The sequence below is a fragment of the Microchirus variegatus genome (genome assembly GCF_963457635.1).
Source record: "Microchirus variegatus genome assembly, chromosome: 15".
Taxonomy (NCBI): domain Eukaryota; kingdom Metazoa; phylum Chordata; class Actinopteri; order Pleuronectiformes; family Soleidae; genus Microchirus; species Microchirus variegatus.
Window position 1 is genome coordinate 12130744 of NC_139816.1, and position 24895 is coordinate 12155638.

At 44.2% G+C, this 24895-nt stretch overlaps 1 protein-coding gene across 1 annotated transcript in view; it reads right to left on the reverse strand.

The window, feature by feature from the left end:
• Nucleotides 1–24895, reverse strand: part of gli3 (GLI family zinc finger 3) — a gene marked incomplete at its 3' end in the record, with an annotated part of 105896 nt that overhangs the window by 75680 nt on the left and 5321 nt on the right. The window contains exon 2 of the mRNA XM_083901314.1: nt 7949–8122. Coding sequence (XP_083757440.1) covers nt 7949–8081 — 133 coding nt within the window. The 5' untranslated portion in view covers nt 8082–8122. The remainder of the gene's footprint in view (nt 1–7948; nt 8123–24895) is intronic.

A 24895-nucleotide genomic window follows, 5' to 3' on the forward strand; every position in this document is an offset into this window, starting at 1 on the left:
AGAGAACAGAGCTGCTGCTTCTCAACCTCTGCTTCTAATCAATCACTAGAAATCATTGCCGTGGTTTATGGCCTTTGATCCTGGCTCCTCTTTCGCACTACGAGGGAGAGAGTTGGCTGAGGAGACACAAGGGGGAGCAGAGGGAAGGGTGAGAGTCCAGGCCCAGGAGGTGTAGAGGTCAGGAGAGAGAGATTAGGGGGAGTATAAGGCCTTTTTTTGCTCTCACTCACACCCTGAAAGTCTCATGATTTAATCCAGTGAGCTCAGTGTACAGAGCTGAAAATGGCTTGGCAAAAATCTCACTGGCATTTATCAGATGATGATAATGATTCCTTTTTTAATTCCTGGCTTCAATTAATCACATTGGACAGAAAGATATATTCTAATTTTAAGGAGGTGCATTCCTTCTCTCTGTGTTAAAAAATGAATTGTTATTTTCCTTGTGATGTAAAACAAGGGACTTTAAAAAAAAGCAGGCCGTGTCTTCAAAACCTTGCTTCCTTGGTTGCACTGTGTTTGAGATCAGTTCTCTTGTGAGGGCCCCGTCTTCCAACTCTGGTGGCAAACGCCACTAGTTGCTACTTCATCCTCTCATTCAACGAGAACCCAACTGTGGTAAGGAGGCGTGACCGGGGTGAACAAAACAGAGAGGACGCGGATAAAAACACACTAAAATAAATCCTCCCTGGCAGGGTCAGGACACTCCTGCTTTGTCCAGCCTGGCAGGAGGGAGGCCACTGATGCCTGACGACAAATGGACAGAGCGGTAGAATAATCAACTACTGTTTCTCTCCACTTTATGGGTTTACGAGGTTTATGGGCCTCCCTCTCGGAGAGAAGTGAGATCTGGCATGGTCGCCGTGCTGCTGGGACGCAGCGGGGTCAGCCCCGGTCGACGTACCCCGATCCGATCATGCAGGTTTCACTGATGTATGATAGTTATTGGTTCAGGGACTCGTCTCTGACTCGAGGTGACCTCAGACTCCCGGGTCATTCTGGCTTCTCAGCGTGTCAGGGAAAAAATGACCTCAGGATTCTCAACGGAGCCTTTGTGACAGACAGCATGAACTCTCACACCATGTTACTTTAAATAACCTACGACTGAATCGTTAAATTAAGATCGCACTTATGAATACTGAGTTAAATTAAAGGGATGGTGTGTGAGGAATGTTGGATGTTAATTTCATACTTTACATATGTAGGGGGCAGCATATTCGTAGAAAGTTGGTTTAGGTTTTTAGTAGCAGTTAATGATTTATTAAGTCAAATCTAATCTAATGTTGGACTGGAGGAAGTCTATGAGATGGGACAGGGCTTGTAAGTTAGTGTCAACATCAAAAAAATTTTATCACATCATGATCACATTCTGGTCATAATTGTGGTTTTAATACTTATCCAAATTAATCTAGTTTTCCTGCAACCTGAATCTTATTTCCTAAATTCCTATCCGTGATAAAATAACGGGAGATATGTGGGAATGTCACAATGGTGATAAAAATCTCAATGTTTGGGGTTATGAAACTTATTGGAAAGAGAGAAGAATAACAAGAGCTTAAGTTGTTACTTGAACATCCAAATGTGGTTAGGGATTTATGAGTTTGTGCTTATTGTGGTTGTGTATCCACAGTTTTTCCACTGCAATAAATTATTATTACTGACATTTCAGTAAGGTTCTAAATTTGTGTTTCTTACCTTTCAAATAAAGTGGTTTATAACTTGGCATAACTGCTTATTTACAATCCCTCCCATCATCTGGCGTCTCATGCCTCTTGTCTTGTCATGTTCCCACAGTTCAATGTTTCCATAACAATCACTAAAACCTTAACAATTAAACCTGAGTTATATTTGACAGGACTGCAAAGTATAACTTTGAAGATTTCAGCCTGGTTGAGAATAATACTCCGACCCGAAGTCTGTCCCTTTAGGGAAACAGGGTTGTGAGGAATTCTGGGAAATGAAATACGTAAATGAAGTTCTTGCTCAAATGGTGTCAGCTGAAGCCACAGAGAGAAAAGTGCAAGCATGTGTGCTTCGAGTTACTCATCCATGTTCACCACAGATAGTCACAGAACTGATAAAGAGATGTGTTTTTCCACTCTTCATAATAAAGGCGTCAGACTGTTACTTGGAGTCATAGTTCGTCAATGCAGCACCTTTTATGGTGTCATCCATACATGTGGGACATCGGAGGTCAGAACTGGGAGTGACGTAACCCTCAAGTTGACCGTGTTCCAGTTATGAAGTCGGATAAAACGTGAACGTATGTTTGGGGTACCCATTGTTAACAATGCCAGTCGATAACAAGGTCGCCCTTTCCAAGTTTGGTAAATCCGACTATGCCCGTTGACAATTCTCACGAGGAATTTAGAAATTCCGACTTCCAACTGCAGCTGGAAAGTACCATTACGAATCGGAATGACCGGCTAGTATTAGCACAAGCCACATCCTGCACTTTGATACGTTCTTCATTGGTGAATGCAGTTGGGGCAGACAACGTGGTTTCATCTTTTCAATGTATATTGACTAATCGTAGCAGCCCCAATTAAGATTTGCTCCAACAAGTAGGAACGAGCACTGACCAAAAAAAAACACGAAAGATGCAATTCCACTACAGTTGAGTTCTGGCGGCTGCTCGGCAGCATCCTAAAGACTAGAGGAGGAGGAGGAGGGCTTACATGCTTCCTCCAGCAGTGAGGGAGCTCCGAGCGGGCGGAAGTATGCCAGATAATGGAGTCCAGGCTGGGCTGGAGTGGGCCCGAGCAGCTAAGTTTCCCCTCCACCCTGATTAGCAGTGAAGCTAAGCTAATCCTGCGCCTCAGGCCCCTGTGAGGTGGCTCTGCCAAATGCCTGTCCCCCTGCTGCTGCAGGAAATTGCCTTCAGTGCAGAGGTCCATGAAATGGCTATGACTCACCAAGCCCAAGCCACTGTGCGTGCACATGGATCAAGAGTGACGGATGGCAACAGATCCTACATTTATATCTTGTATTTTATAACTTCCATGGATGTAGTCTTCTGGTTTTGAAGCTTTGGAAGTGCTGCGGAAGTATCAGTAATACACCAGGAAGCAACTCTGCCCGGTTGCAAAAAGAACTCTGAATGGAAGTGGAGGTTTCAATAGAAGTCTATTGGAAAACAAGCCTACTTCTCTCTTGATTTACAACATTTACTGGGCTAATGGTCCAAATCGCTAGTTTCAGGTCTTCTTCAATAGAAAATCATGTCACTTGTGTGAATTATGTTCCCGTTTAGAGGAAAATAGACGATAAAGCACAGCACATGTGAGCAGACATCCAATTGGTGCCAGGTTGCGGGGTGATTCAAAACCTGACACGGCTCTGGTCAAATTAAGTAAATCTCAAGAATTTAGGTCTATGATACCTCTGTGAAGTCATACTTTTGGGATACATTATTTTCTTCAGTGTAATTCTTTTTATTGGATAAGTTGTATTTTAATGTATTATTTATGTACCATACAGAGGTCCTTTGACACTAAAGGCCAGTTTTTCCTGTGTGGGGTTGTGTGTCAGGCTCTATAACGCCTCCTCCATTGTGCTGTTTGACCTGTGGGCCAGCCAGAGCTCCCATGAGGTCCCTTATCCCTCCATCAGTCCTCTCTCATTAGCCACCACGGGGAGAGCCCAGAGTAGGGCAACACAGAGGGGCCCCGACTTCCTCCTCTGGCCCCCATGAAATACATACTGCACAAATACAGATGGCATACATCACCTTTTGGCGGTTATGATACAAAACCGGAGCTTTTCTGAAAAATCAAAAATCACTATGTTGTGCATTCTTCCAACAGATCTCCTTATGCTCAAACATTAGTCTACATTTATTAGGCTTTTTCTGGGTGTTCAACAGGAAACGTATTAATGTCCCTTTCAAAAAAAAACAGTTTAATCCCAGATATAAATGTTTTTTTTGAACAGTATGAATGTGTTTAGTTGTCATTTACTTCCTGCTAAAATGACTGCAATGTATGCACATTTTTATGAGTTTCAGTTCTGAACAGAAAGCCAATTTCTTCTTCATCTGTTTCATTTTTTTTTGCAATAATGCAAATTCCATTATATTCATCCATAGGCCATTAGCAATGAATTAACGTTTTACAACTAGAAATATTTATATGTTATTTTATTTCGTCTTTCTTTAGCGGGTTCACCCAGGTTAACAAATCCCAGCTAATTTCAGCGTGAAAGAGGCTTAAGTGAAAAAGCAGAGGTGGCAGCATGAGGATGGAGGAGGAGGAGAGTGGGCAGAACACAGTGCAGAAACAGTTGATTATGAGCCCCATCAAGTGATCAATGATTTCATTAATAAGACGGATCACGCGGCTGTCATAGCTGTGACACGAGCTGAGGGATGATCCGTTCCCAATGCTCCATTTCCCCACTCTGCCTCCCTCCCTCCCTCCCTTCCTTCTCCTCTCCCTTCTCCCTCCATGTCTTTCCATTAATGCCTCCTTCTGCCAATGACAAGGGAACGCCAAGGAAACAAGGGATGGAGCTGGGTGTTGACGGAGGTGAAGGGGAGGCGGGGGGGGGTTAGTCATAAGGGAGGGAGGGGATGGAGGGGGTAGACGAGGGAGGAAGAAAAGTGAAAATCCATTTTGAAACCCATTTTCAATTAGGGGTCCACAAGCTGTTATCACAGGTGTCCCAGAATGGGGGCCCGTAAGTGAAAATGTCTCCTATCCGTTTCTGAAATGAAACCTTATCTGGGAGGCACAAAGATGGCGGGGACAGCGTATCTGTAAATTACTTTCCATCCCCGCTGTTAACGGGAACTTTATTTCTGTCAGATGACATTCCCCTCTATTTACTGTTGATCATTTAAATGGCTGCCTAAAAAGAAGGTGGCCTCTCACTCTTGCTCTATCTCACCCCCCCCCCCCCCCTCTCTCTGAATCATTCTTCCTCCTCTTACCATCCGAAAAGAAGCAATGAAGTGTTCTGTTTTTTTCTAACACTTTATCCACACTCTCCATTTGCTTTGGGATTTCTCCGGTTGACATACACTGAAGCCTAACATTTGTTGCCCTTAAAGAGTCTTCACTTTTTTTGTGTCGGTCGACCCTTGCTCTTGCCCTTTTAAGCACAACGACAAACAGGTGTCATCTCATTCACTCCATGAACTGCCTCACAGGGACTCTGTTATGTTCAAACACCATTTCCTTGACAATTCTCCGAGTTGCATCCACTTTTCAAGTCTCATCCTATTACTTACACTAACACCCTCCTTTTCCTCAAATCAGCAGCACCCCGATCCTAAAGGTCCAGCCAATCAGAAACGTCTCCCCCTGTTCAAACCTTCATACCCCGCCCTGTTTTTTCTCTCTCTTTTTTATTAGCAAATTATCCCATGACGACAGGATTTCTTCAGCCAAGGAGCATGGACATCTTTTTTTTTTTTTTTCTTTAGCCCAGGACCCAACAAAGGAATCAGAGGACTTTGTGGTCCACCTGCCTGTCGAATGATGAGGGTGGGAGAGGAGCACAACTCCCCCCTCACCAAAAAAAAAAAACCTCCTAAAGAGCACCAAACACAGCATTGTTGTGGCACAGTCGGCCCTTTTGAGCTGTCAGTGCAAGAGGAGGGGGCACAGACATGAATGGCACACAGGATGAAGCCACCATTTAGCCAAGCATGTGGGAGCACTCTTCCAGGACTCGATAATTACTCTGTTGCTGCTCAACTTGGACAAAACTTACATATTGGGGAAGAGAGAAGAGCGTGCTGATGGAGCAAAGCGTTGACTTGATTAATATCCCTTTAATGCGATGAAGTAGGACATTTTAGAGCTAATTTGCAGACTGTGACCCGCTACTCGGCTCAATATTTGTTTGGAAGTCATCCTCCATGTCCCCTCCACTTGCTCCTCACATTATTCTGAACTTTTCCAACTTAGCACACTGTGGCTGGTCACACAACGGGATTTGCCTGTGCTGAGATCGGGGGGCGGGCGGCTACTCTGCTTGACGGGGGGAAAATATTTCGCCACTAGGGTTCCACAGCTGCTCACAATTACCTTTTGTTTGCGCCGAGGCAGCAGGGCAAGGTTCTACGGGGGTTAAAGTTGAGGTGAGTGTAGGGTTACACCTGATAAGAGGTTATGAGTTCTGGGGGCGACTTGGGAATGCGCTGTAATTATAACCACACAAAAGAATGTGTAAGCTATCTTGTGATTCCAAAAAGGCAGAGCGGGATCTAAAGGGTACCTTTTCGACGCATCGAAGTATTGTCCCTCCACATCGTCAAGTGAATTACGAGTCTACTGTATTTTAGGGAGCGCAACACTCCTTAAAGCTGTGGCACGTTTTTTTTCCGACGTGGCCGAATCCGCATCAGCAGACTCCTATGCGAGGTTTTGAAAGACAAATCTCGCCCTGTTAATTACCAGCACATTAGAAAGACAAAAATCCACAATCATGGAGCCAAATTACACCCATGCTTTATCTACAGAAAACATTTTTTTCCTCATTGCCTTTTTAATAACTAAAAACAACGCTGGCCATCTGGGAATGACTAAGAGTGAGTGTTCCTAAGATGCTTCAGGATGCATTACCTTACCCACTTCCTGTGATAACTCCCATATGGGGACCCAGTCACAGCAGCTTATTTACCCTTCCCCGGGCTGTTTGTCTCTTGTTCACACTTGTGGTGATCGTATTTGACAACAGCGGAGTCGAGGGGGGGGGCGAGTTGACGGAAAACTCTCTATCAGGCCACCAGCTCCAACTACGGGAGCCAACACTCTATCCACAAAACCTTTCCAAAATCCTCTCACTGCTAATGAGCACAGCTGCAGCTTATGCTGTGGTGATCTCAACTCTGGTTTTGTTATGACTTAAGCTTGATGCTCCGAGGCTTCCAGTCCAAAAAAAAAAAAAAAGACTGGCTTCTAATATTCCTCATTCCTGCAGGACTGAGAATGAAAGGGTGAATGGCGACAGGCCTAATGAACTGTAAGCTCCACGCCACTTTTAATAGCATGTGTTGAAGACATTGCTATGTAAACATGCCAAAGTCCTGCTACCAGTGAGCGCTGGATGTGAAGCATGAGAATAGGGAATAAAGTAAACAGTCATCGGCAACAAATATTTGACTGTCCAGGTTTTTAAATCAGGCTCTTTTGAGAGCCGGACAGTTTCATCTTAAAGCAGTATCTCAGAGTGGACGACGCCAAACCGTCTCAAACTCAGAGAGGCCTGGAAAACATCAAAGAATATTCGAGAACATAATCAGATTCTTGATGGTCGAAGCCAATCTTAACCACTGTAGATACCCACATTATGAAAAAAGGTTATAAAGTGCAGAAAATAACATACCTAAATAGCAGCTGTGTTGTCATCGCCCATGGTTTTGGACTCTGTGTTGCTATTACTTAGGTGGTAAGCTGTCAAATGGAATGATCCAAACCCCCTCCCACCCTAAAAACTGGTCGTGTTCCAAAAAACCAATTAAACATGGCGGTTGAGTGTACAGTTTTATTCAATTCCCCCGAGTAAAAAAAAACAAAAAACATTTACACCAGGGTTTAAACGGGTTTCTCACCAGTGAGAATGTGGAATTCACTCCCGAGTCATATGACTCTGCGATGGACACTGACGGCATATATGGGAACACAAGACCCGCGTGAACACGCTCATACCGTCTTCGTCTGCTTCTTTTTTGGCAGCTATGCAAATTCTTCTATTCTTTTTCTCACTTCATTTTTTCGTGCCTCACTAGCTGAAATGACCAAAGAAAAAGAGAGTGTCACTGAGCTTTATTGTGTTTTTTCTTTGTCCTCTAACCCTAACTCGGTGGCACAGGCGTGACAAAAAAAAACACCACAGTTCAGACCGAGCACTAGCAATAATAATCTTCTTTGGCGTTTTGCACCCAGGTTAAAAATACCTGGATTTACCCACCAATATTTAGTGTGGCTTTAGAGGCGATGCATACCGTTTGAGGTGGTGCTGGAGGCCACTGCTTTCTCGCTGATGTCATGACGCAGCGATGAGCCCTTGGTCGCCACGATGGTCTCCACTCTCTTCTTCTTCTCAGCTGCGGAACTGGCCTGCGACTGGTTTTCCATGGCGATCGCTCATTCCTTAACACCTCATGGAGACACGATAACTGGAGGAAAAGAGAGACGAAGATGAATCAGCGCACCACTCTCTCACAACAACTTTCCATGTATAACATCAAAATAAATGCGGATTATTAAGTTTATTTGCTTCTAGCGCTTGATCTGCTATACGTTAAACATTTCATCAATAGACCCGCCTCGAGACAAGACTTCAACACAGGGAACCTTGTCAGGAAAACTTCAGATCCAATCCTGTCTTTCCAGGATGCCCAGAGCAGACCTGGGGTCGATCCACCAGCTCACCCTGATTTATTTTAACTCATACCTGCTGGGCTGTGATCTGCTTGTGAGTATAGGCTGTTATCCCGTCCAACCGACCAAAATATAGGTTATTTCAACGGCGTCGCGCTTAAACTCCTGACTTAAAAACAACTCTATAAAGCAGGACACTGTGGCTTTGTATTATATATTTGACAATACGCTGGATATACTGATAATCCTGCAGTAGCAGTCCTTCCAGAGAGAAAGAAAAAACCTTAAGGGGATACCACAGAGCGAGAAACGTTCACAGGCCTGAAAAAAAAAAAAAAACAGGGATTGTTTGAAGGCCCTTTTGGGAATATCATGGTGTCGGGCAATTTTTCTTTCAAAGAATAAAGGTGGTTCAAGTTAATACTGTCTGTGGGTTTAGAAGGGGTTCAGCCAACAGTCTAGCAGACATGCTGCTCAGTTCAGCACCTCAGAGGCCGTCTACAAACTGTACTCTATCTAGGTCATGGAGGTGTCTGATTATGGAGGCTACACGGTGATACGCCACAACCGACCATTTACACAAAGTACAGGACAGCTTCGTATGGTCCAATACGGGGGCCTTTACTTAGACGCCATAATTCATGGATGATTTCTGGAAATATTTAGTCTGAGTGACATTTTCCTTCCAATAAAGACCAGCTAATTCCCGACCTGTCCTACTTAATTGTCCTCCACCCTGTAAACATTCATGGATACAAAGGCCACAAACAACGCGTAACGCAAACAGAGGCATGCTGCTGGAACTGCGAGAGAAAAGTGGTGGGGAGGTGGAGGAGCAGGCAGATTTTTACCATCTCCCCAAGGAGGGGGAAGGCAAGGGGGAAGTGGTGAGGGGTAAACTTCAGACAAACACTGTGTGCTTTGTTTGTTTTTTTCCCAACCCCCTGAAAAACCAGAGTCTGTCATCCATTCTGACCTGGCAACAACATCTGTAAGCAATTGCTGGTTTATGAAAAAAAAAAAAAAAGAAAAGGGGGGAAAAAAAACAATGCAATTACTCCCCTACCAATCAAAACAGAATTAAACAAGAGCTTGTCCTCTAATCACTCCCACATGCATACATGTGTAGCCGTCATCCATAACCAAAGACGTTTTTGTCCTACTTGCACAGATATCATCTCAAATCACTGCTGTGTGCATTTGATAGAGGAGATGCTTTCATTTCTGGGGGTCTTTGCGCTACAAGCAAGTTAATTGATAGAGCATGTGCTGCAAGTGAATGTCTGCATGCGCATATTATTTGTCAGTTTCTCTGATCGCATCTGATCGCAGGCACCTTTACTTTGACTTTTACTTCTACTTACTCCACGGAACTGAAATGATCAGAGGAAACTTTTTAGTCTCTATGTTTGAAAACTGCCATTACATCATTCCAATGACTAAACCTGGGCTAAAGCAGAGTTGGTGGAAAATAGCACCAAGAGAGGAGGACCTACTTTACAATTACTGTTGAACAGCTGCTAATACACCATTCCCATTTGTTGAAAACCTGTTAACACCTGGGTTTTCACAGATTTTTGACCAGTGGGAATGTGTTTAATCGCCACTCACTCCCACGTCAAAGCACACGGTTTGTTTTTATTGGCTTTGGCACCGATCGGCATTGGTGGGAACGCAAAAACCTGGGTGAATACACTAATATCTTCATTGTCTTTTTTCATTTTTGGCAGCAATGCAAATTTCAGTGTCCAAGTTGTCCAAAATAACCTATCATAAGAAGCAGGTACATAGAAGAAGATGGTGGCATTTTTAAGTCTGAAGGAGAACAGTTTTAAAAAACATTCTATATTTTGAAGTTAAAGGTGCATTATGTAATAAATGTAAAGCAACTGGACATAAAATCCTCATAATATGTCACAGAGACTCAGGAATAATGTTCATATAACAAACTGAACTCACCAACAACAACACTACAGAAAAAAATATTTGCATTAAAAAAAATATTTTGCAGACTGCAAATCATGTTTATGTTTTGAAATCATGTTTGGGCATGTGGCGCCACCTACCGCCGTCTACCAATCATTGCAGTCAGTAGAGTCTCAGCTGCCGAGCAACCGCGGGTTGCCAGTTACGTCAGAAAACGAAAATAAAAAAAACACCTCGGTATTTTGAATTTGAATGTAGTAACCGTTTTTGGCCACATTCTTACATATGGCACCTTTAACGGATAGTAAGAAGTCAGAAGATACTTACAAGGTGATAGGGGGCGCACCACTAACTAGCGTAACAAAGGCACACTTCATTCAATAAATCATTTCCCCCACTGCTGTTTGTATACAGGGACAAGGAGAGTTGTAGTAAATAGTGTAGTCCATAGCTTGGCTTAACTGTGCACGGAAACATGCGTCATGTACGTTTGTGTGTGAGTCTTCTTGTCGCTTCCAGGTGAGTCAGATTTAAGCAAAAAGAAAACATCTGACAGTGCAGTGAATAAGAGGGTCAGGACTGAGGGTTTGTAAGGGAGGTGGGGAGAAAAGCGGGGCATTCCACCGGTCAGAGAAATATTCACAAGTCCAAGCCACTGAAGCGTATCTGACCGGCCTTTTGTGCTCCACAAGGCAGGCCACAGTTCCAAAGCGGCAATTAAAAGCAGGACCTTTTCACCCATAATCCCTCTGACCTGGACGCCCACAACCCCAGTCCTGCAGATGTCCCTGTCTTTGCTCTCGCCTTTGGTGCAGCTCGTTTTTCGCCCCGTGTCCCACTGACACGAACAACACTTGCATCTGTGTTTACAGAACATCAAGACATCATCAAGTGGGGGGAAAAAAAAGTCCCAAAGTTTTGTCCTACGTTTGTCTTTAATACGTTAATCTGAAGACAGCGATTCTTGAATCAGTTTAAGCTACTGAGAAAAACAATCTCTAATCTACAAGTAAGCCAGTCGCTGAAATGTGACAGACATAACCGTCTGTATGAGGACAGACCCTGCATCCTGCGGTGTGTCATCAAGGCCTGGCACAAATGGAGGAATTACAGGCACTGGTTGCTGTTGTTACCGAAAAAATAAATGTTAATTTCATATTAATGTATTTTACCATGAATTGTCTGTCCTACACCAAATTAGAGAAGAGCGAAAGAGGGCGTATCTCTATTTGTGCTCAACTCTAATCCTTGCACACAGAAAGGGAGGCGATTTAACAGGTTTAAAATACCACAATTCAGACTGTTTCCGCAGAAAGAAGGAGAAGAAAAAAAAAAAACATTCTCAATTTATAAGCACATTAAGCAAATCAATTTAACATAAATTATACGCCTTGGCGACAAAGGCGCCGAGTTGAAAGTCATGTGGAAATTGTACACATCAAAGTGTAACACCAAAATAAACTTTTGCCTTTGATAGAAGAAGAATTCTTTTTCCCCCCACCTCCCCTTCATGTGAGCTTAAACAACCGCTAACAGCATCAAAAATCACTGCCGCTTGTTGTTTAGAGGGTCCGTGTCTTTACAAGCTTACTAAATGAAACGGCTCAAAGTGTGTACCTGCAGCTCCACGGCGACTGGGGGACATTTCTATACAAACTCTTGAAGTGTCTTCTTAGATTTAGCGACCCCCCCCCCCCCCCCCCCCCCCCACAGACGAGTTACTGTATTTGTGTTCATTTCATTAGGGTCGGCCGTTCAGTGTCGAGGGCCCCTCGAGGGGGGGAGACTGGCAGCGCCGCAGCATTCATCATCATTACATCAGCGACCACCGAGATCTGCTATCTTAGGCTTATCAACGCTGCACAAACGCACCGCAGCGCAGCGAGTTAAGAGGGGAGGGGAGAGATGGGGAGATGGAGACGAGATTGTGGGTAAAAGTGGGATAAGAGGGGGAGAAAATGAATGAAGAAAGGGTGGAGTGTGATACTGTATGTGTGTGTGTGTTGCACTTTTCCCCCGCGTGCCTGCACATGTTTTCCTGTGTGTTTTTGCACATTTCACAGCTATGCCAACAACATTAAGGGCTCCTGCACAGCTGGAATAACTAAAACACTGAGGGGCGATGAGGAGGGGGAGGGGGGAAGAGTCTAAGTCCCTCAGCGAGATTAGCAGTAAGAATTCGAGCAATAAAAACCGAACGCACTGGCTGCCTCGGTATACATGTGTTTGCATTGGATAAGGTTATTGAAGGGATGAGGCCCCTAAAGGAGACGGTGGAAGTTGCTCGCTGGAGGTTGGAGGACCTGTCGTTGCCTCAAAAAATCCCTCCCGAGTAGGAGTTCCCAAACTCAATGACTCTCAGAGGAAACCGCATACTTGGGTTTTCTATGCTGTCTTCAATGCTGCACTTATGGACTGCCCTGGGAAGAAGGAAGGGAGGGAGGGTGGGGGGGGGGGGGGGGTTGGGTGGGTTAAGGATTTGGTGGCTGTGGCTTCCATTCACGAGCAAAACTTAACACTGTGCCCAGATGGCACTAAGTCTGGCCTACAGCTGACGGGGACCAGCCCCTCCATAGTAAGGGCCATTTAGCTGGAATTAGTCACACCCTGCCACACACACACTCACTCACACAGACACACACACACACACACACACACACACACTAAATACATACATATCAAATCCAGTAAACGCACACACACACAAACTGATTTAGTACTCGGCTTTCTCACCTTTTGGTTAAGCGCTTCAGATTACAAGAAAAACGTTGCCATGTTTTCTTACCAGTCTGCGAGAGCAAGGTTTTTGTAAAGTGACTGCATTAATTTATACGCGACCGAGCACGTGACACGAAGACATGAAGGCCCTATTGTTTTTTCCCCCCACGAAGATTGATTCTGCAACATGCATGAAAACAAATAAGTATGCAACTTTTTCCCCCCCAATGATCTGAGGTGCTGATAGAGCCAACGCTCCTTACAGCTTTACTCATTATAACCTGGCTTCACCCTGACCCAAGAACTACCGCATAATTGTTTACTCTGTCCCCCCCAAAAACTCTATAAGCATGCGCTGCACACACAAAACAACCCTGTGCAAATGAGGGGGAGTGTTTGTATTTTTTTTTGTCAAGGACAAACACAAACACAGGCCATCAATAGCTTTCAGCAGCACTAATAAGATTATCCCCGTGTGCGTCTTGGTCCTGCAGACCTCTCCACTTAAGATGCTTTGAAAAGCTGGTGAGGGACCCTGTGTATTTCACAGCAGAATGAGCTGAGTGCATCTTACATTCCTGGGTAACAAACCCACACGATGTAATCGTAATGCTTACACGATGCCTCTTTTGCTCTCGCTACGCCGCAGATAAGGGCCAAATAAAGCGTGCGCCACAATGGAAATGGTGCATCGTCTCCCCCACAGCCCCCCGCTGCTTATTAGTCTGTTTATTTATATATTTTTGACTTTGCATTCGTTGAGAGCCACTCATGTCGGGGCAAGTGTGGGCTGTGAAGACAAGAGACAATGGATAATGCAGGCAGCTTTATTGCTGCGGTGGCCCAGTTATACAGTATCACTTTCCCCACTTCCTTGATTCTTTCTCTTTTTTTCCTCATGCTAAAAATGTGTTTGATCGGATACTTTTACTGATTCTGTAAAGGTGGAAAAGCTGCGTGATCAGCCTTTTACTGGTGGCCACAGCAAACAATGCAACGTCGTGTTACTTCAGCAAAACGCGATGATGATTCAGGGAAAGCAAAAAAAAAACAACTTCTTTATTGTGAATTATATATGAAAATCAGCACGATTACAACTACTTCCTGACTTTATTGTTAACTTTGTTTGTGTAGTGTCCACAAAAACCATGAAACTCTACACTACAGTACACATACTGTATCCTACTCGTCCAAAGAACATGTTTGAACCTGGGTTTGAATGGATTTTTCACAAGTGGGAATGTGTTATGAGCTTTGGCTCCACACAAGAGCATGCTAAGTTCATCTTTGTCTGGCAGAAATGTTGTTGCAACACTACGAAGGAACTCAATATTGTGCACTCAATTAAAAGACAAGAGAAGACAAAGAAGATACTAATTTCATGGGAAAGAGGCTATATTGTATCGTTAGGGCTTCATCCACGACTATGTTTGTATTTGAAAATGGATAATTTGCACTTCAGCCTACATTAGGGCAGCAACAATTATTTAAAGGTGCCATATGTAAGAATGTGGCCAAAAATGGTTACTACAATCAAATTCAAAATACAGAGGTCTTTTATGTTTCGTTTTCTTACGTAACTGGCAACCCGCGGTTGCTCGACAGTTGAGACTCTACTCACTGCAGTGATTGGTAGACGGCGGTAGGTGGCGCCACATGCCAAAAACATGATTTCAAAACATAAACATGATTTGCAGTCTGCAAAATCTTTTTTTAATGCAAATATTTTGGCTGTACTGTTTTTTTTTTATGGCCAGTTGCCAGTTAGATTTATTACATAATGCACCTTTAATTAATCAATTATTAATCAATTTGTAGATTAATTGATAATATAAACATGTTTTCTGTTTTTTCTGCTTCTTAAATGTGAATATTGTAAAATAAATATTTTTTTAAAAAGCCACTCATTTTGGTTTGTGGACAAAACAAGACATTCAAGAACATTGATAATGAAAATAATCATTAGTTGCAGCTCTAGTCCACATTACCGTGGCATTTCCGTGCACTGAAAATTAAAAAAATTGAAAGGAGCTGCTGGCTCAAATACTTTTTTTTTTTTTATCTGCAAACACCATTTTTTAAAATAAATATCGCCTCAATCCATGAGAAAGACTGCAGACTGTTGCAGCAGCTGCCACATACTCATAACTAATGCTACATCTATGTGTTTTGCTTTCACTTCCCAAAAAAAAAAATGCAAACATTCTGCTCTTGCAGTCCACATCACACCTGTGTTTTTTGAGCCCCGAAAAATATAGCCTCCGGATTGTTTTTCACTAAAAAACACAGTTGTCAAATGAAAACAAAGTAGGATGGATGCAGCCTCACTTCATTAGTAAGATTACAGACTTCCTGCAGCAGCCGCCGCATTCACTACAGCTAAGTTTTCCACTCAAGTGGCCCCTGCTCACGGCGCATAGTGTAAAGCACAGTAGAGTGGGGTCTGTATCCTGTCAGAGGGCCTCTCATCTCCAGTAAAAACAGTCTTGTGTTTGTGGAGGCATTCTTCATATGAGGCTTTAGAAAGGCGCTCGGCGTGACGCCACAGCCGGAGCGCGACAGCACCATCCTTCTTGGTGTGTGTTTTTTTTTTTGCAGCGAAAGAGTACATGTTAGGCCGCGCGCTGTGTTGTTTGAGAGCGTGTAATGCCTGCGTGTGAGAGCATGGCACAGGGAGAGAGTGAGGGGAACTGCTGCGATTGTTGAAGCCTCACCGTGTGTGTGAGGACAGGAGTAGATGCACCAGGTGCTCTGTGCACCTTTCAGTATGCAAGTGCGATCACACTGTGTGCAGAACATAAATAAGAAAGGGAACCCCAGGGAGGAGATGAGTGGAGGGAGAGAAATTCCTGTACTGATGAAAGCCTCACACACATCTCTCTCTGCCTCCTCCTCCTCCTCCTCCACCACCACCTCACCCGTGCACTCAGGGAAGGATCAAGCAGATAGATGGTCCTGTGTGAGTGTAGTGGCAGCAGGTATGGCTTCGACAGAAGGTCTTCACACTTAGCCCAGGGGACTGGAGAATATGCTCTCCTCTCTTATCCTCTGTGCCTGAAACAGAAGTGTGCGACAAAGAGCTGCGCTGTTTGAAGGAAACTGGGAGCATTTCAGAGACTATACAGCTACAGGTTATGGAGTCAGAGCGAAACTCCGCTGCCCACTTGGGTTTTGAAGTTCATGTTGTCTTCTTTTCTGTTTTTCCCCTGCTTACTTATGGGCTGCATCTACACTAGGAGTTCTGCTCCGGGTATGAAACACTGCTGGCTCATTTTTTCGTTTGGGGGGGAAAAGGCAGACCTTTGGTTCTTATCAGCTTGTGACTCGACTATCAGCTGCAGTGAAGAAAAAAACACTTACTTTCACTTTCAGTTTTATCTCGTTGGTCTATTTTACTTTTTACCATTGTTGTTTAGTAGAGAACATGCCCAGTGCACCTGAATGGTCACATGATATAGATTAGACTGTATATATATATATATAGAGAGAGAGAGAGAGTTCTCCTGAGGATGCCAATGTGGAAGTAAAAATATACTGAATAGTCAAAAGGAAAAGGCATTCTTCATTAGAACAATTTTGTAAATTATGGCTCAAATTTAGAGGAAATAAATGATAAATTGACAGCCGATATCGTCCAATGGGAGCCTGGTGGTAGTAGTTGATGCCGTCCGCCTCTTAATATATAGGCAGATTCCTTGGAGCGAGTTTTTAACTAAAAAACGTAGCGGTACGGACGTAGCCTTGCTTTCCGCGCGCTCGCTCTCCTGCTCTCGTTTCTCCGTCTCCTCCCTTTGCTTCATTCCTCCGTGTCACTGGGATAAGTGTGGAAGCAGAGTGAGTCTGTGCTGCGATGTGATTAATGACAGGACCCGGGCGTCTCCGGGGCTGAACGCTAACAACAGCCAGGGGGCAGCGCGATAATGCACAATAATAAAGCCAGCAGACAATCAGCCAGGCAAAGCAAGGCCTATTAGCCAGCCCCATCAGGACGGCTAAGTGAGAAATTAGCCCTTCCCAAGCCCCGCCACAATTCATCAAGTGCTGCCCCTGAGTCCCCCCTCAAGAAGTCATAATGTTTACTTAAAGACTGGCCTCAATGCCCCAGTGGTGAGCTTTATTGGCTCTTATTAATTCCCGTCTTGGCCCTCGCGGCCATGCCATTTAAACCGAATTAAAGGGGGCTAAAAATTGGATGTGATGAAGTTGTCTCAGTGTTTGGCTCTTGCATGATAAAGACGAACCTAAACAGAGCAGGACTGGAAAAAAATAAGAGCGGTGGGCCAAAGGAGTCGGGATGTAAAGGAATGTTGAATGAAGCTGTCCTGAGATGTGCTGCAGTCCGTCAGAAGAATGCAGAGAGAAAGAGAGGGAGAAAATAGTGAGGAGAAAATTGTTTAAAAAAAAAAAAAAAAAAAGCATCGCTTTAATGCTAGACTTCCTGTGTGGATGGGAACCGTTCCAAAAGGGTAACACTGGGTCACACATTCCACAGATGCAGAAACAGATTATTCTGTTGCATCTTTGCATTCTCCTTGTCTTTCATCAGACGGGCTGAGGAATACTTTAGAATAAGGTCACTCTATCAGCACGGCAGCCTTAATTCAACAAGTCACTGAAAGACAGGAGGTAAAAAAAAAAAAAAAATGGGGGGGGGGTTTCACCTAGAGAAGAAACATGCACTTAATGAGGGGCCTGTACAGGTCTTCAACCAACACAACAATGAATCACACAGCACATGACTAAATGGGTCTGTTTTCATCACCTCGGTCAAATTCCTGTTACTGGGATATAATTCAATAACAATAATTATCACAATTCAATGTTCTTCAATAAAAATGAACTGATATAATGTAAATGTCTTTGAGATATAACACGTACAGTAATTGCCTTGAATATTTGACCTTGGATAATAAGATTTGACTGATTTGAACATTGTTTTTTTGTTTTAACCATAATGACCTTTCAGTCACCCACTCCTGGCTGTGTGTGTATACTGTCTGGATATGAAATGGTCAAAAATGCCAAAGATTTGTTGATTCCAGCTCCTTTAGAAGTTCAGTAAAATCCTCTCTATATCACATAAATGCTTCACTAAGCGCAGAAGGACGTGCTCCACCAACATTATGTGACCAGAATGCGCACCATGTCAAGAGAGGAACACAACAGACGAGAATCATTTTTGATAAAAGATTATATCTCGAGCCATCCCTGCCATCGATATGAACATTATCGATCATAATCCTTTGTAGTATCAAAATGCTTAATCCCAAAGGTGATTTTGTCATGTTTTGTGTACACTTTACAATGACATTTAGGGTTTTTCTAAATCACTTTGACCAGTATCAGTAGCCTTCCCTCCTCCCCTATTGGTGCTCCTGCTTCCTGCCTTCCTGCCTCCCCTTCTACCACCGTGATTGGTTTGCCCCACTTCCTGCTCAGCTGTCACCAATCCTCCTTAATCTCCTCATCAGCACACCTGTATATATACCAGCCTTTGAGACTCAGTCAGTTGGCACTGTGGTTCCATGTGAACAGCTAGCATATGTTGTATCTTATGGGTGTATATTTTAAACTGTTTTAGATGCAGACTTTAGTATTGGGGATTGTTGCTAGTTGTTAGCCTTTTTGCTTGGCCTGTTTAGTTAGAAATCCATTGTCTTGTCAGGCCAGACTTGGGGATGCTGTTTTTGTATTTTGGTTTGGTTTTCTATACCCTTTTATTTTGAATAGCATGTTATTTGGCATTGTGTTAAATACTCATTAAAGGTGCATTATGTAATAAAACGGGCTATAAAATCCTTCTAATTAGTCACAGAGACTCAGGAATAATGTTCATATAACAAACTGAACTCACCAACAACAACAGTACAGCCAAAATATTTGCATTAAAAAAAATATTTTTCAGACTGCAAATCATGTTTATGTTTTTGAAATCATGTTTTGGCATGTGGCGCCACCTACCGCCGTTTACAGATAATTGCAGTCAGTAGAGTCTCAGCTGCCGAGCAACCATGGGTTGCCAGTTAAGTCAGAAAAAAGAAACCTAAAAGACTTCGGTATTTTGAATTTGAATGTAGTAACCTTTTTTGACCACATTCTTACATATGGCACCTTTAAAATAATATTTAATTTGGACTACCTTTTAGTTATTTATGTTGCTTCCCCCTCCCCTAATGAGCCGGGGTCGTATCTCAGACTGACACCAATACTGATAGTGGCTCATCCCTAAATCAGTGGTTATGGTCTATTATTATTATTATGCAATTCTTTCTTGCAGTTGCTTTCTCAGTTGTGTAAAGCCTCTTTCAAACTAAAATGAGTGTTTTTGTCCTGCATCACCTGTGCATGAATGTCAACATGCTGTAAACAGGACATCATGGAGCTTACAAAAGGTCAGGCTTTGCTCAGTGCTGTCCCAAGTTGTAAAAAGTGAGCTTTACCACAAATACTGATGGCAAATGGTTAGGTTAGTGTAGCATTGTGTTGGGATGAAACAGGAATCTGCATCGCTGCCAGAAATGTGGCAGATAAAGACAACTATTGGTGTGTTTACCCCAAAAATGTGTCTTCACACAAACGCCAATAAAACCCACATGCATTGAGGAGTCATTTGACCGTGGAGTGAAACAGACCAGCAGAGAAGGGCTGTAACTGACCAAATAGTGCAGACGGAGAAGTTAAGAATCTCATCTGTGTGACCGGTCGGTGGGTCTGTGTTGCAGGACTGGCGGCAGGTGAGACTGTGTGTTGTCGAGAGTGAGAATGTGGAGTGAACCACAGTGGAGGTGCGAGATCAAAGACAGCTGAAGCTCAGAGGGAGTCCCGCACACTTCTCATTCCCTGACGGCTCTTCCAACGGCAGCGTCGGGAGACAACTCTCTCCCTTCACTTTCATATCAGCCTCAGAGCCCCCCCATCCCTCGTGGACTACACACACACACACACAGAATCATATGCAGTCTCAGAGGAATTGGCAGTGTCTGTGACTCACCGACTACAGCAACACTTCTTCACACACACACTGTTGCTCATCAGAAACTGATGCATCAAAAGCACACAGCTGAATGTTTTGGATTTTGAAAGACTTGGGCTGGAAAGAAACTCTAAGCTGAGTGTAAAAAAAAAAAAAAAGATTCACAGGACTCAAACACCAAGACAACATCCCAACACTGCTGCAATGAGGTGCCATTTTTTTTCTAAGTGTTGGACGGAAAAAATAAAAAATAAATAAAACTTCCCATAAATTCCAAAGCATGCCATCACAAAATGGCCCCCTGGAAATCCCTGGCACGAAGAGAGAGGAACAAGACTGTCATTAGAGAAGCAGCCCCCTCAGGCCTGCTGACTTGATCGTGAGGAAGCCAAACATCTGGGCGTATTTACTCATTTCAGCTGTTTGCAACCCCACCTCAAATAAATCTGGGAGCTGTAACACCATTGCTTAGGACAGCTCCTAAACAAACATGCTCGGGCGCTTGCCGGCACACTCGCTCACCCCTGCACGTCTGAGTTCATCCCGAACCAGAGCTGGGACCAGAAAATGCAGGCAAATAAATTTGTGAGGAGGAAGAAGAAGAAGAAGGAAGACGAGGAGAGAAGAGGAGGAGGAGGAGGAGGAGGAGGCCTTAATTGGAGCATTTGACGGGTGCCTGGGGTTAATTGGGAAGCATGGAGAGCAGCTGGCTCCACTGTGGAAGTAGAGACAGGGATAATAAGTTCACCCTTTGCAGGAGAGACAGTTAGTGATGAATCAGATCAGAGGAACAGTGTACTGTAATCATCCTCACATCTCCCCCCCCCCCTCCTTCCCACCTCCACCACATTCTCCTGACAAGCAGAGACAACCTGGCTCTCAGCTACACAATCTGGCACCTATCACACAGGACTGGTCGTCACGGGGAAGAGATCACACTGCGCCGGGTTTCTCACACACTCAAACGCACACACACACACTCTTCTTCTCTGACATTCACTCGGCTAATCACTCACACGCACAGTATTTCTTACCTCTAGGACACGGAACCCAGTTTATCAGCTCGCCGCTCGATGTATGTAAATCTCCCCCAACAATGTGTGTACTAATGGCTTATTACCCTGCGTTAGTTGGTTTGCATTGATCTCTATGCCAGAGGGAGATGAGGGGAAACTAGAGCAGTTCACTGCTTATATGTACCGAGCAGGACTATAATCACATCCCAGCTTGTTTCAATAAAAGCAACATTAACATAAACCATCTCAAACACACTAAAACCTTCGCCCCCACTTGGTCCGTGCAAGAAGAAGAGGGGGGGGGGGGGGGGACTTTGCTGTATTACAGGGTAATCAAGGCCATATGTGATGGGTCTGCACAACCGAGTGTGTCTCTCTGATGAGTATACACTATGTTGGTCTCCACATATTATGAGTTTAACCATTGGAAACCCTTTAGTCAAGCCAACCAAGTTTCTCTTGTATAACCAATGGCTTCTTTTAGGCCTCATCCATATCACAACATTTTCATTTTAAAACTACAGCAAAAGTACACATACCATGTCCATTAGCTTTGTTTACTTACTTACAAAAAATGGCTATGAAAATTAGACAATGTTTCCTTCTCCTTTGGTTGACGATGAGGTCAAACCAAAACGGAAAAGTTGGACCCATTTCGGAAGAGAATGTGGGCAACTCAATCATCGTTTTTGAAGATCATCATTTCTGCCAAACCAGAATAAATCGAAGTCCAGGAGTTTTATACAAATACAACAAAGTTTGCTGCCTTTTTCAAACTTCTCCATTATCCAGGCTTTAAAACACCAGGGTAACTCAAGCATCCTCCATCCTACACTTCTAATGAGAAACAATAACGGTGAAAAGTAACTGCAAGAATTTCTGATGTGAGACCTAGAATTAGGTGAAAGTATGAGTTCATGGAGCGTTTCATTGACAACTGATACTTTGTCAGAAAGCTACAGCATCATACATCACAGTTTCTGCACATCCAGACTAAAATACAGCCCCACAGTTTTCAAACTTCTCTGATTGAGGTTCTCAGTGTAATTTCTGGCATGTTTATCTTTTTATTCAGGGTAGAAAAAGCGACATGGAGACAAGAAACAGGGTGAGAGACTTAGTCTGGACTGTAGTTGCTCATGTAGTCCGCGCAGTACACGCATTTTAAAATGGAAACCTAGTAGTGTGGATGTAACCTTAAAGGGTTTTAGTCATAACGCCAAACTCGGTTTCTTATGGGGGTGGGGAGGGCAGCTGAGGGAGCATTTGGGGGCTGAAAGAAGCCCAGGTAGAGTCATAGGCAGTAATGGGAGGAGACAGGGACTTAGAGAACCACACAAAAGCCAGGCTTTATAAATAATTCCAAAAGCTAACAGGATCCCTTGTATGTGTGAATCTGTGAAATACATTCACACATGAATGCACACACACACACACACACCCTGCCACCAGCGGGAATAGGTTATTCACACTGCTCCACTGGGGCCGTTGTGAGTCCGACCTGCCCCGATTGGTAAATTTGGGTGAATGTGTTTATTGCGTATAGATGATGCAAGTAAAGAAAACAAGCCCATAAAAGAAACTAGACGGGTCCATTTTTAAGGAAGACATGGACACATTTACACGCTCACACACTCACTCACTCATAATGCAGGGCAGCAAAGCACACCGGAGACCTGTCTTGTAAATCTCTTTGTGAAAGCAGCTTTGGGGGGTAGACAGGGGCTTACACACTGAGCCCCGAGGTAGAGCTACAGACTCCACTCCCTCTAACCCCCTCATGGTCTTTTCTCCCTCTCCCACACACATACTCTGCACTCTCATCTTCTCTCTTCCTCACTTTCTGCACATTTCCTCCTCCTCCTTTCTTGGCCTTCTCTCACCTTTGCCGTCACTCCCCCCCTCCCACCCTGCCTCCCTCCATTCTTCCCTCTCCCCTCTGTCCAGGACCCCGGACTCCAGAGCGCTGGTCCTTAGCCCCGCAGGCTCCCGCGGCGTTGCGGTGACTAATGTCCTGCCTTTGCTCAGACAATGAGTTTGAGGCTGAGCCGGGAAAGTGTTGAGGAGGGGAAAAAGACTCCAGCACCTTTGACAAATGGAACCCTTCGCACTCCTGTGCCCACTGAGGGAGGCTTTACAATGTCGCACTCCACGCTCCACGTCCTCCGAGGGACGGCTGCAACCCACAAAGCCGCATCTGGGGGAATATAATGAATTCTTTGGGAAGTCTAACCTGGCTTTCTTCATGAATAAGATATATTTCCAAAGCATGTCGACCCCTCTTAATAAAAACACTAGTCTGGCAGGAATAGCCAAAGCCGTTTTAGGGCCCCATGTACACGTTAATATTTCTGTTTCTCTATAAATTTTTCTAAGGCCCACTTCTCTCCTGGCCTGTCACTGCAAGGCTGGCCCTACGTTTTTTTACCCTGGAAGGTGGAGGAGCCGCGATGACAAACTGTCATTATAAACGACTGGAGTCCTTCTCTTTCAAGGAACTCAAACTCTTGGATGTTCCCTCCTATTACCCCGTGCACCCTACCCCCCACACTACCCTGAAAGGAACTAGGCTTTGTTTGAGGAGCAAAGGAGAGAGAAACAGCCCCCCCCCCCCCCCCAACACACATACACACATGCACAGCCCGACCCCCCCCCCCCCACCTCCCCAAACCCTGTTCCTAACTCCCTGCAGAGTATTGTTAAAACACAGCCCCCTTCTCTTTCCATGGCCCGGGCCTCTTAAAACAGCATGTTTTGCATGAGAAAAAACGATTAGTCTTCAAATGCTACACTGTCAAACGAGGGTTCTTTCAGGTTGGGGCAGCAATTTGCTCAGATAGTGGCGTTCCCCCTTTTGTTTTTCTAACATGAAGCAGCATTAAAGCCGGGGTCTGTCAGCATTCATCACTGAGATGAACACACTGGAGTTTAGTCCGAGTGGGGGTAGAGGTGCTCATCTCAACATGTCAGGAGAGCAGAGTGAATGCATGTGCCTCTTTCAGGTATTAACCTTGGGATTTACATTTGACATTCAAATAATGGGCCTTCCTCGACCACCACTCCGGGACGCGACAAGACAAGAAGGGATAACTCTCAGGGAAAGACAAAGACGAGCAGCATGGGATTACAAACACATGGGGTTCACATTACTGCATAATAATGCAGTACTTCAGCGCAAATGTAAAGACACGGTTTTAGTTTAAAACTGTGGTGTGTGTGACTTTTAAATATGGACAAAAGTCCTTTTACATTCATTGTCAAATGAGTTCACATGACCCCACATGACTCTCTCTCTCTCTCTCAGTATAGAGGTGTTTAGATGTCATGTCACGCAACATTCCCACACTGCACACAGGAAGTGATTTGTTATATGTCAAGACAGACGGAGGTGACGGCAACGTTGGCCGCAAACAGTTTGGAGTAAAAACACAGAGAAGCTTCAAAAGTGTACACACAAGCGCTCCCTCAATCAGGTCTGATAGTATTGCTTGACGGAGCCAGCATAGAAATAATGTCACACACAAATTCTGTGCAAAACATAGAGACAAAATCAACAATAAAAAAATCAAATCATTACACACTGCAGCTTTAAATTAAAGTAAAACTACCAACATGTTTTATTTTGCCAAATGGGCCAAAAAATTGAGGGAGGAAAAAAAAAGTGTGTGTCTTGGTGTGGACAGAGCCTGAGTCACGGCCTCACACATCAAAAAGCTGGGGGTAAGTGACAGATCATTGTTCACAGCGAGTGGCCAGTTCATCTGTCCCCCAATCACCGGCATGGACGTGAAGCTCAGTCCACCTCACGGATGCCACTACCAGCTCCCATCAAACCTGCAGCAGCAGCAACAGCAACAGCGACAGAAACAGCAACAGCCCCGGGACAGCAAATGGGCCCCAAATCAAAGCACCACTTCACCTCTTGCTGCTATACT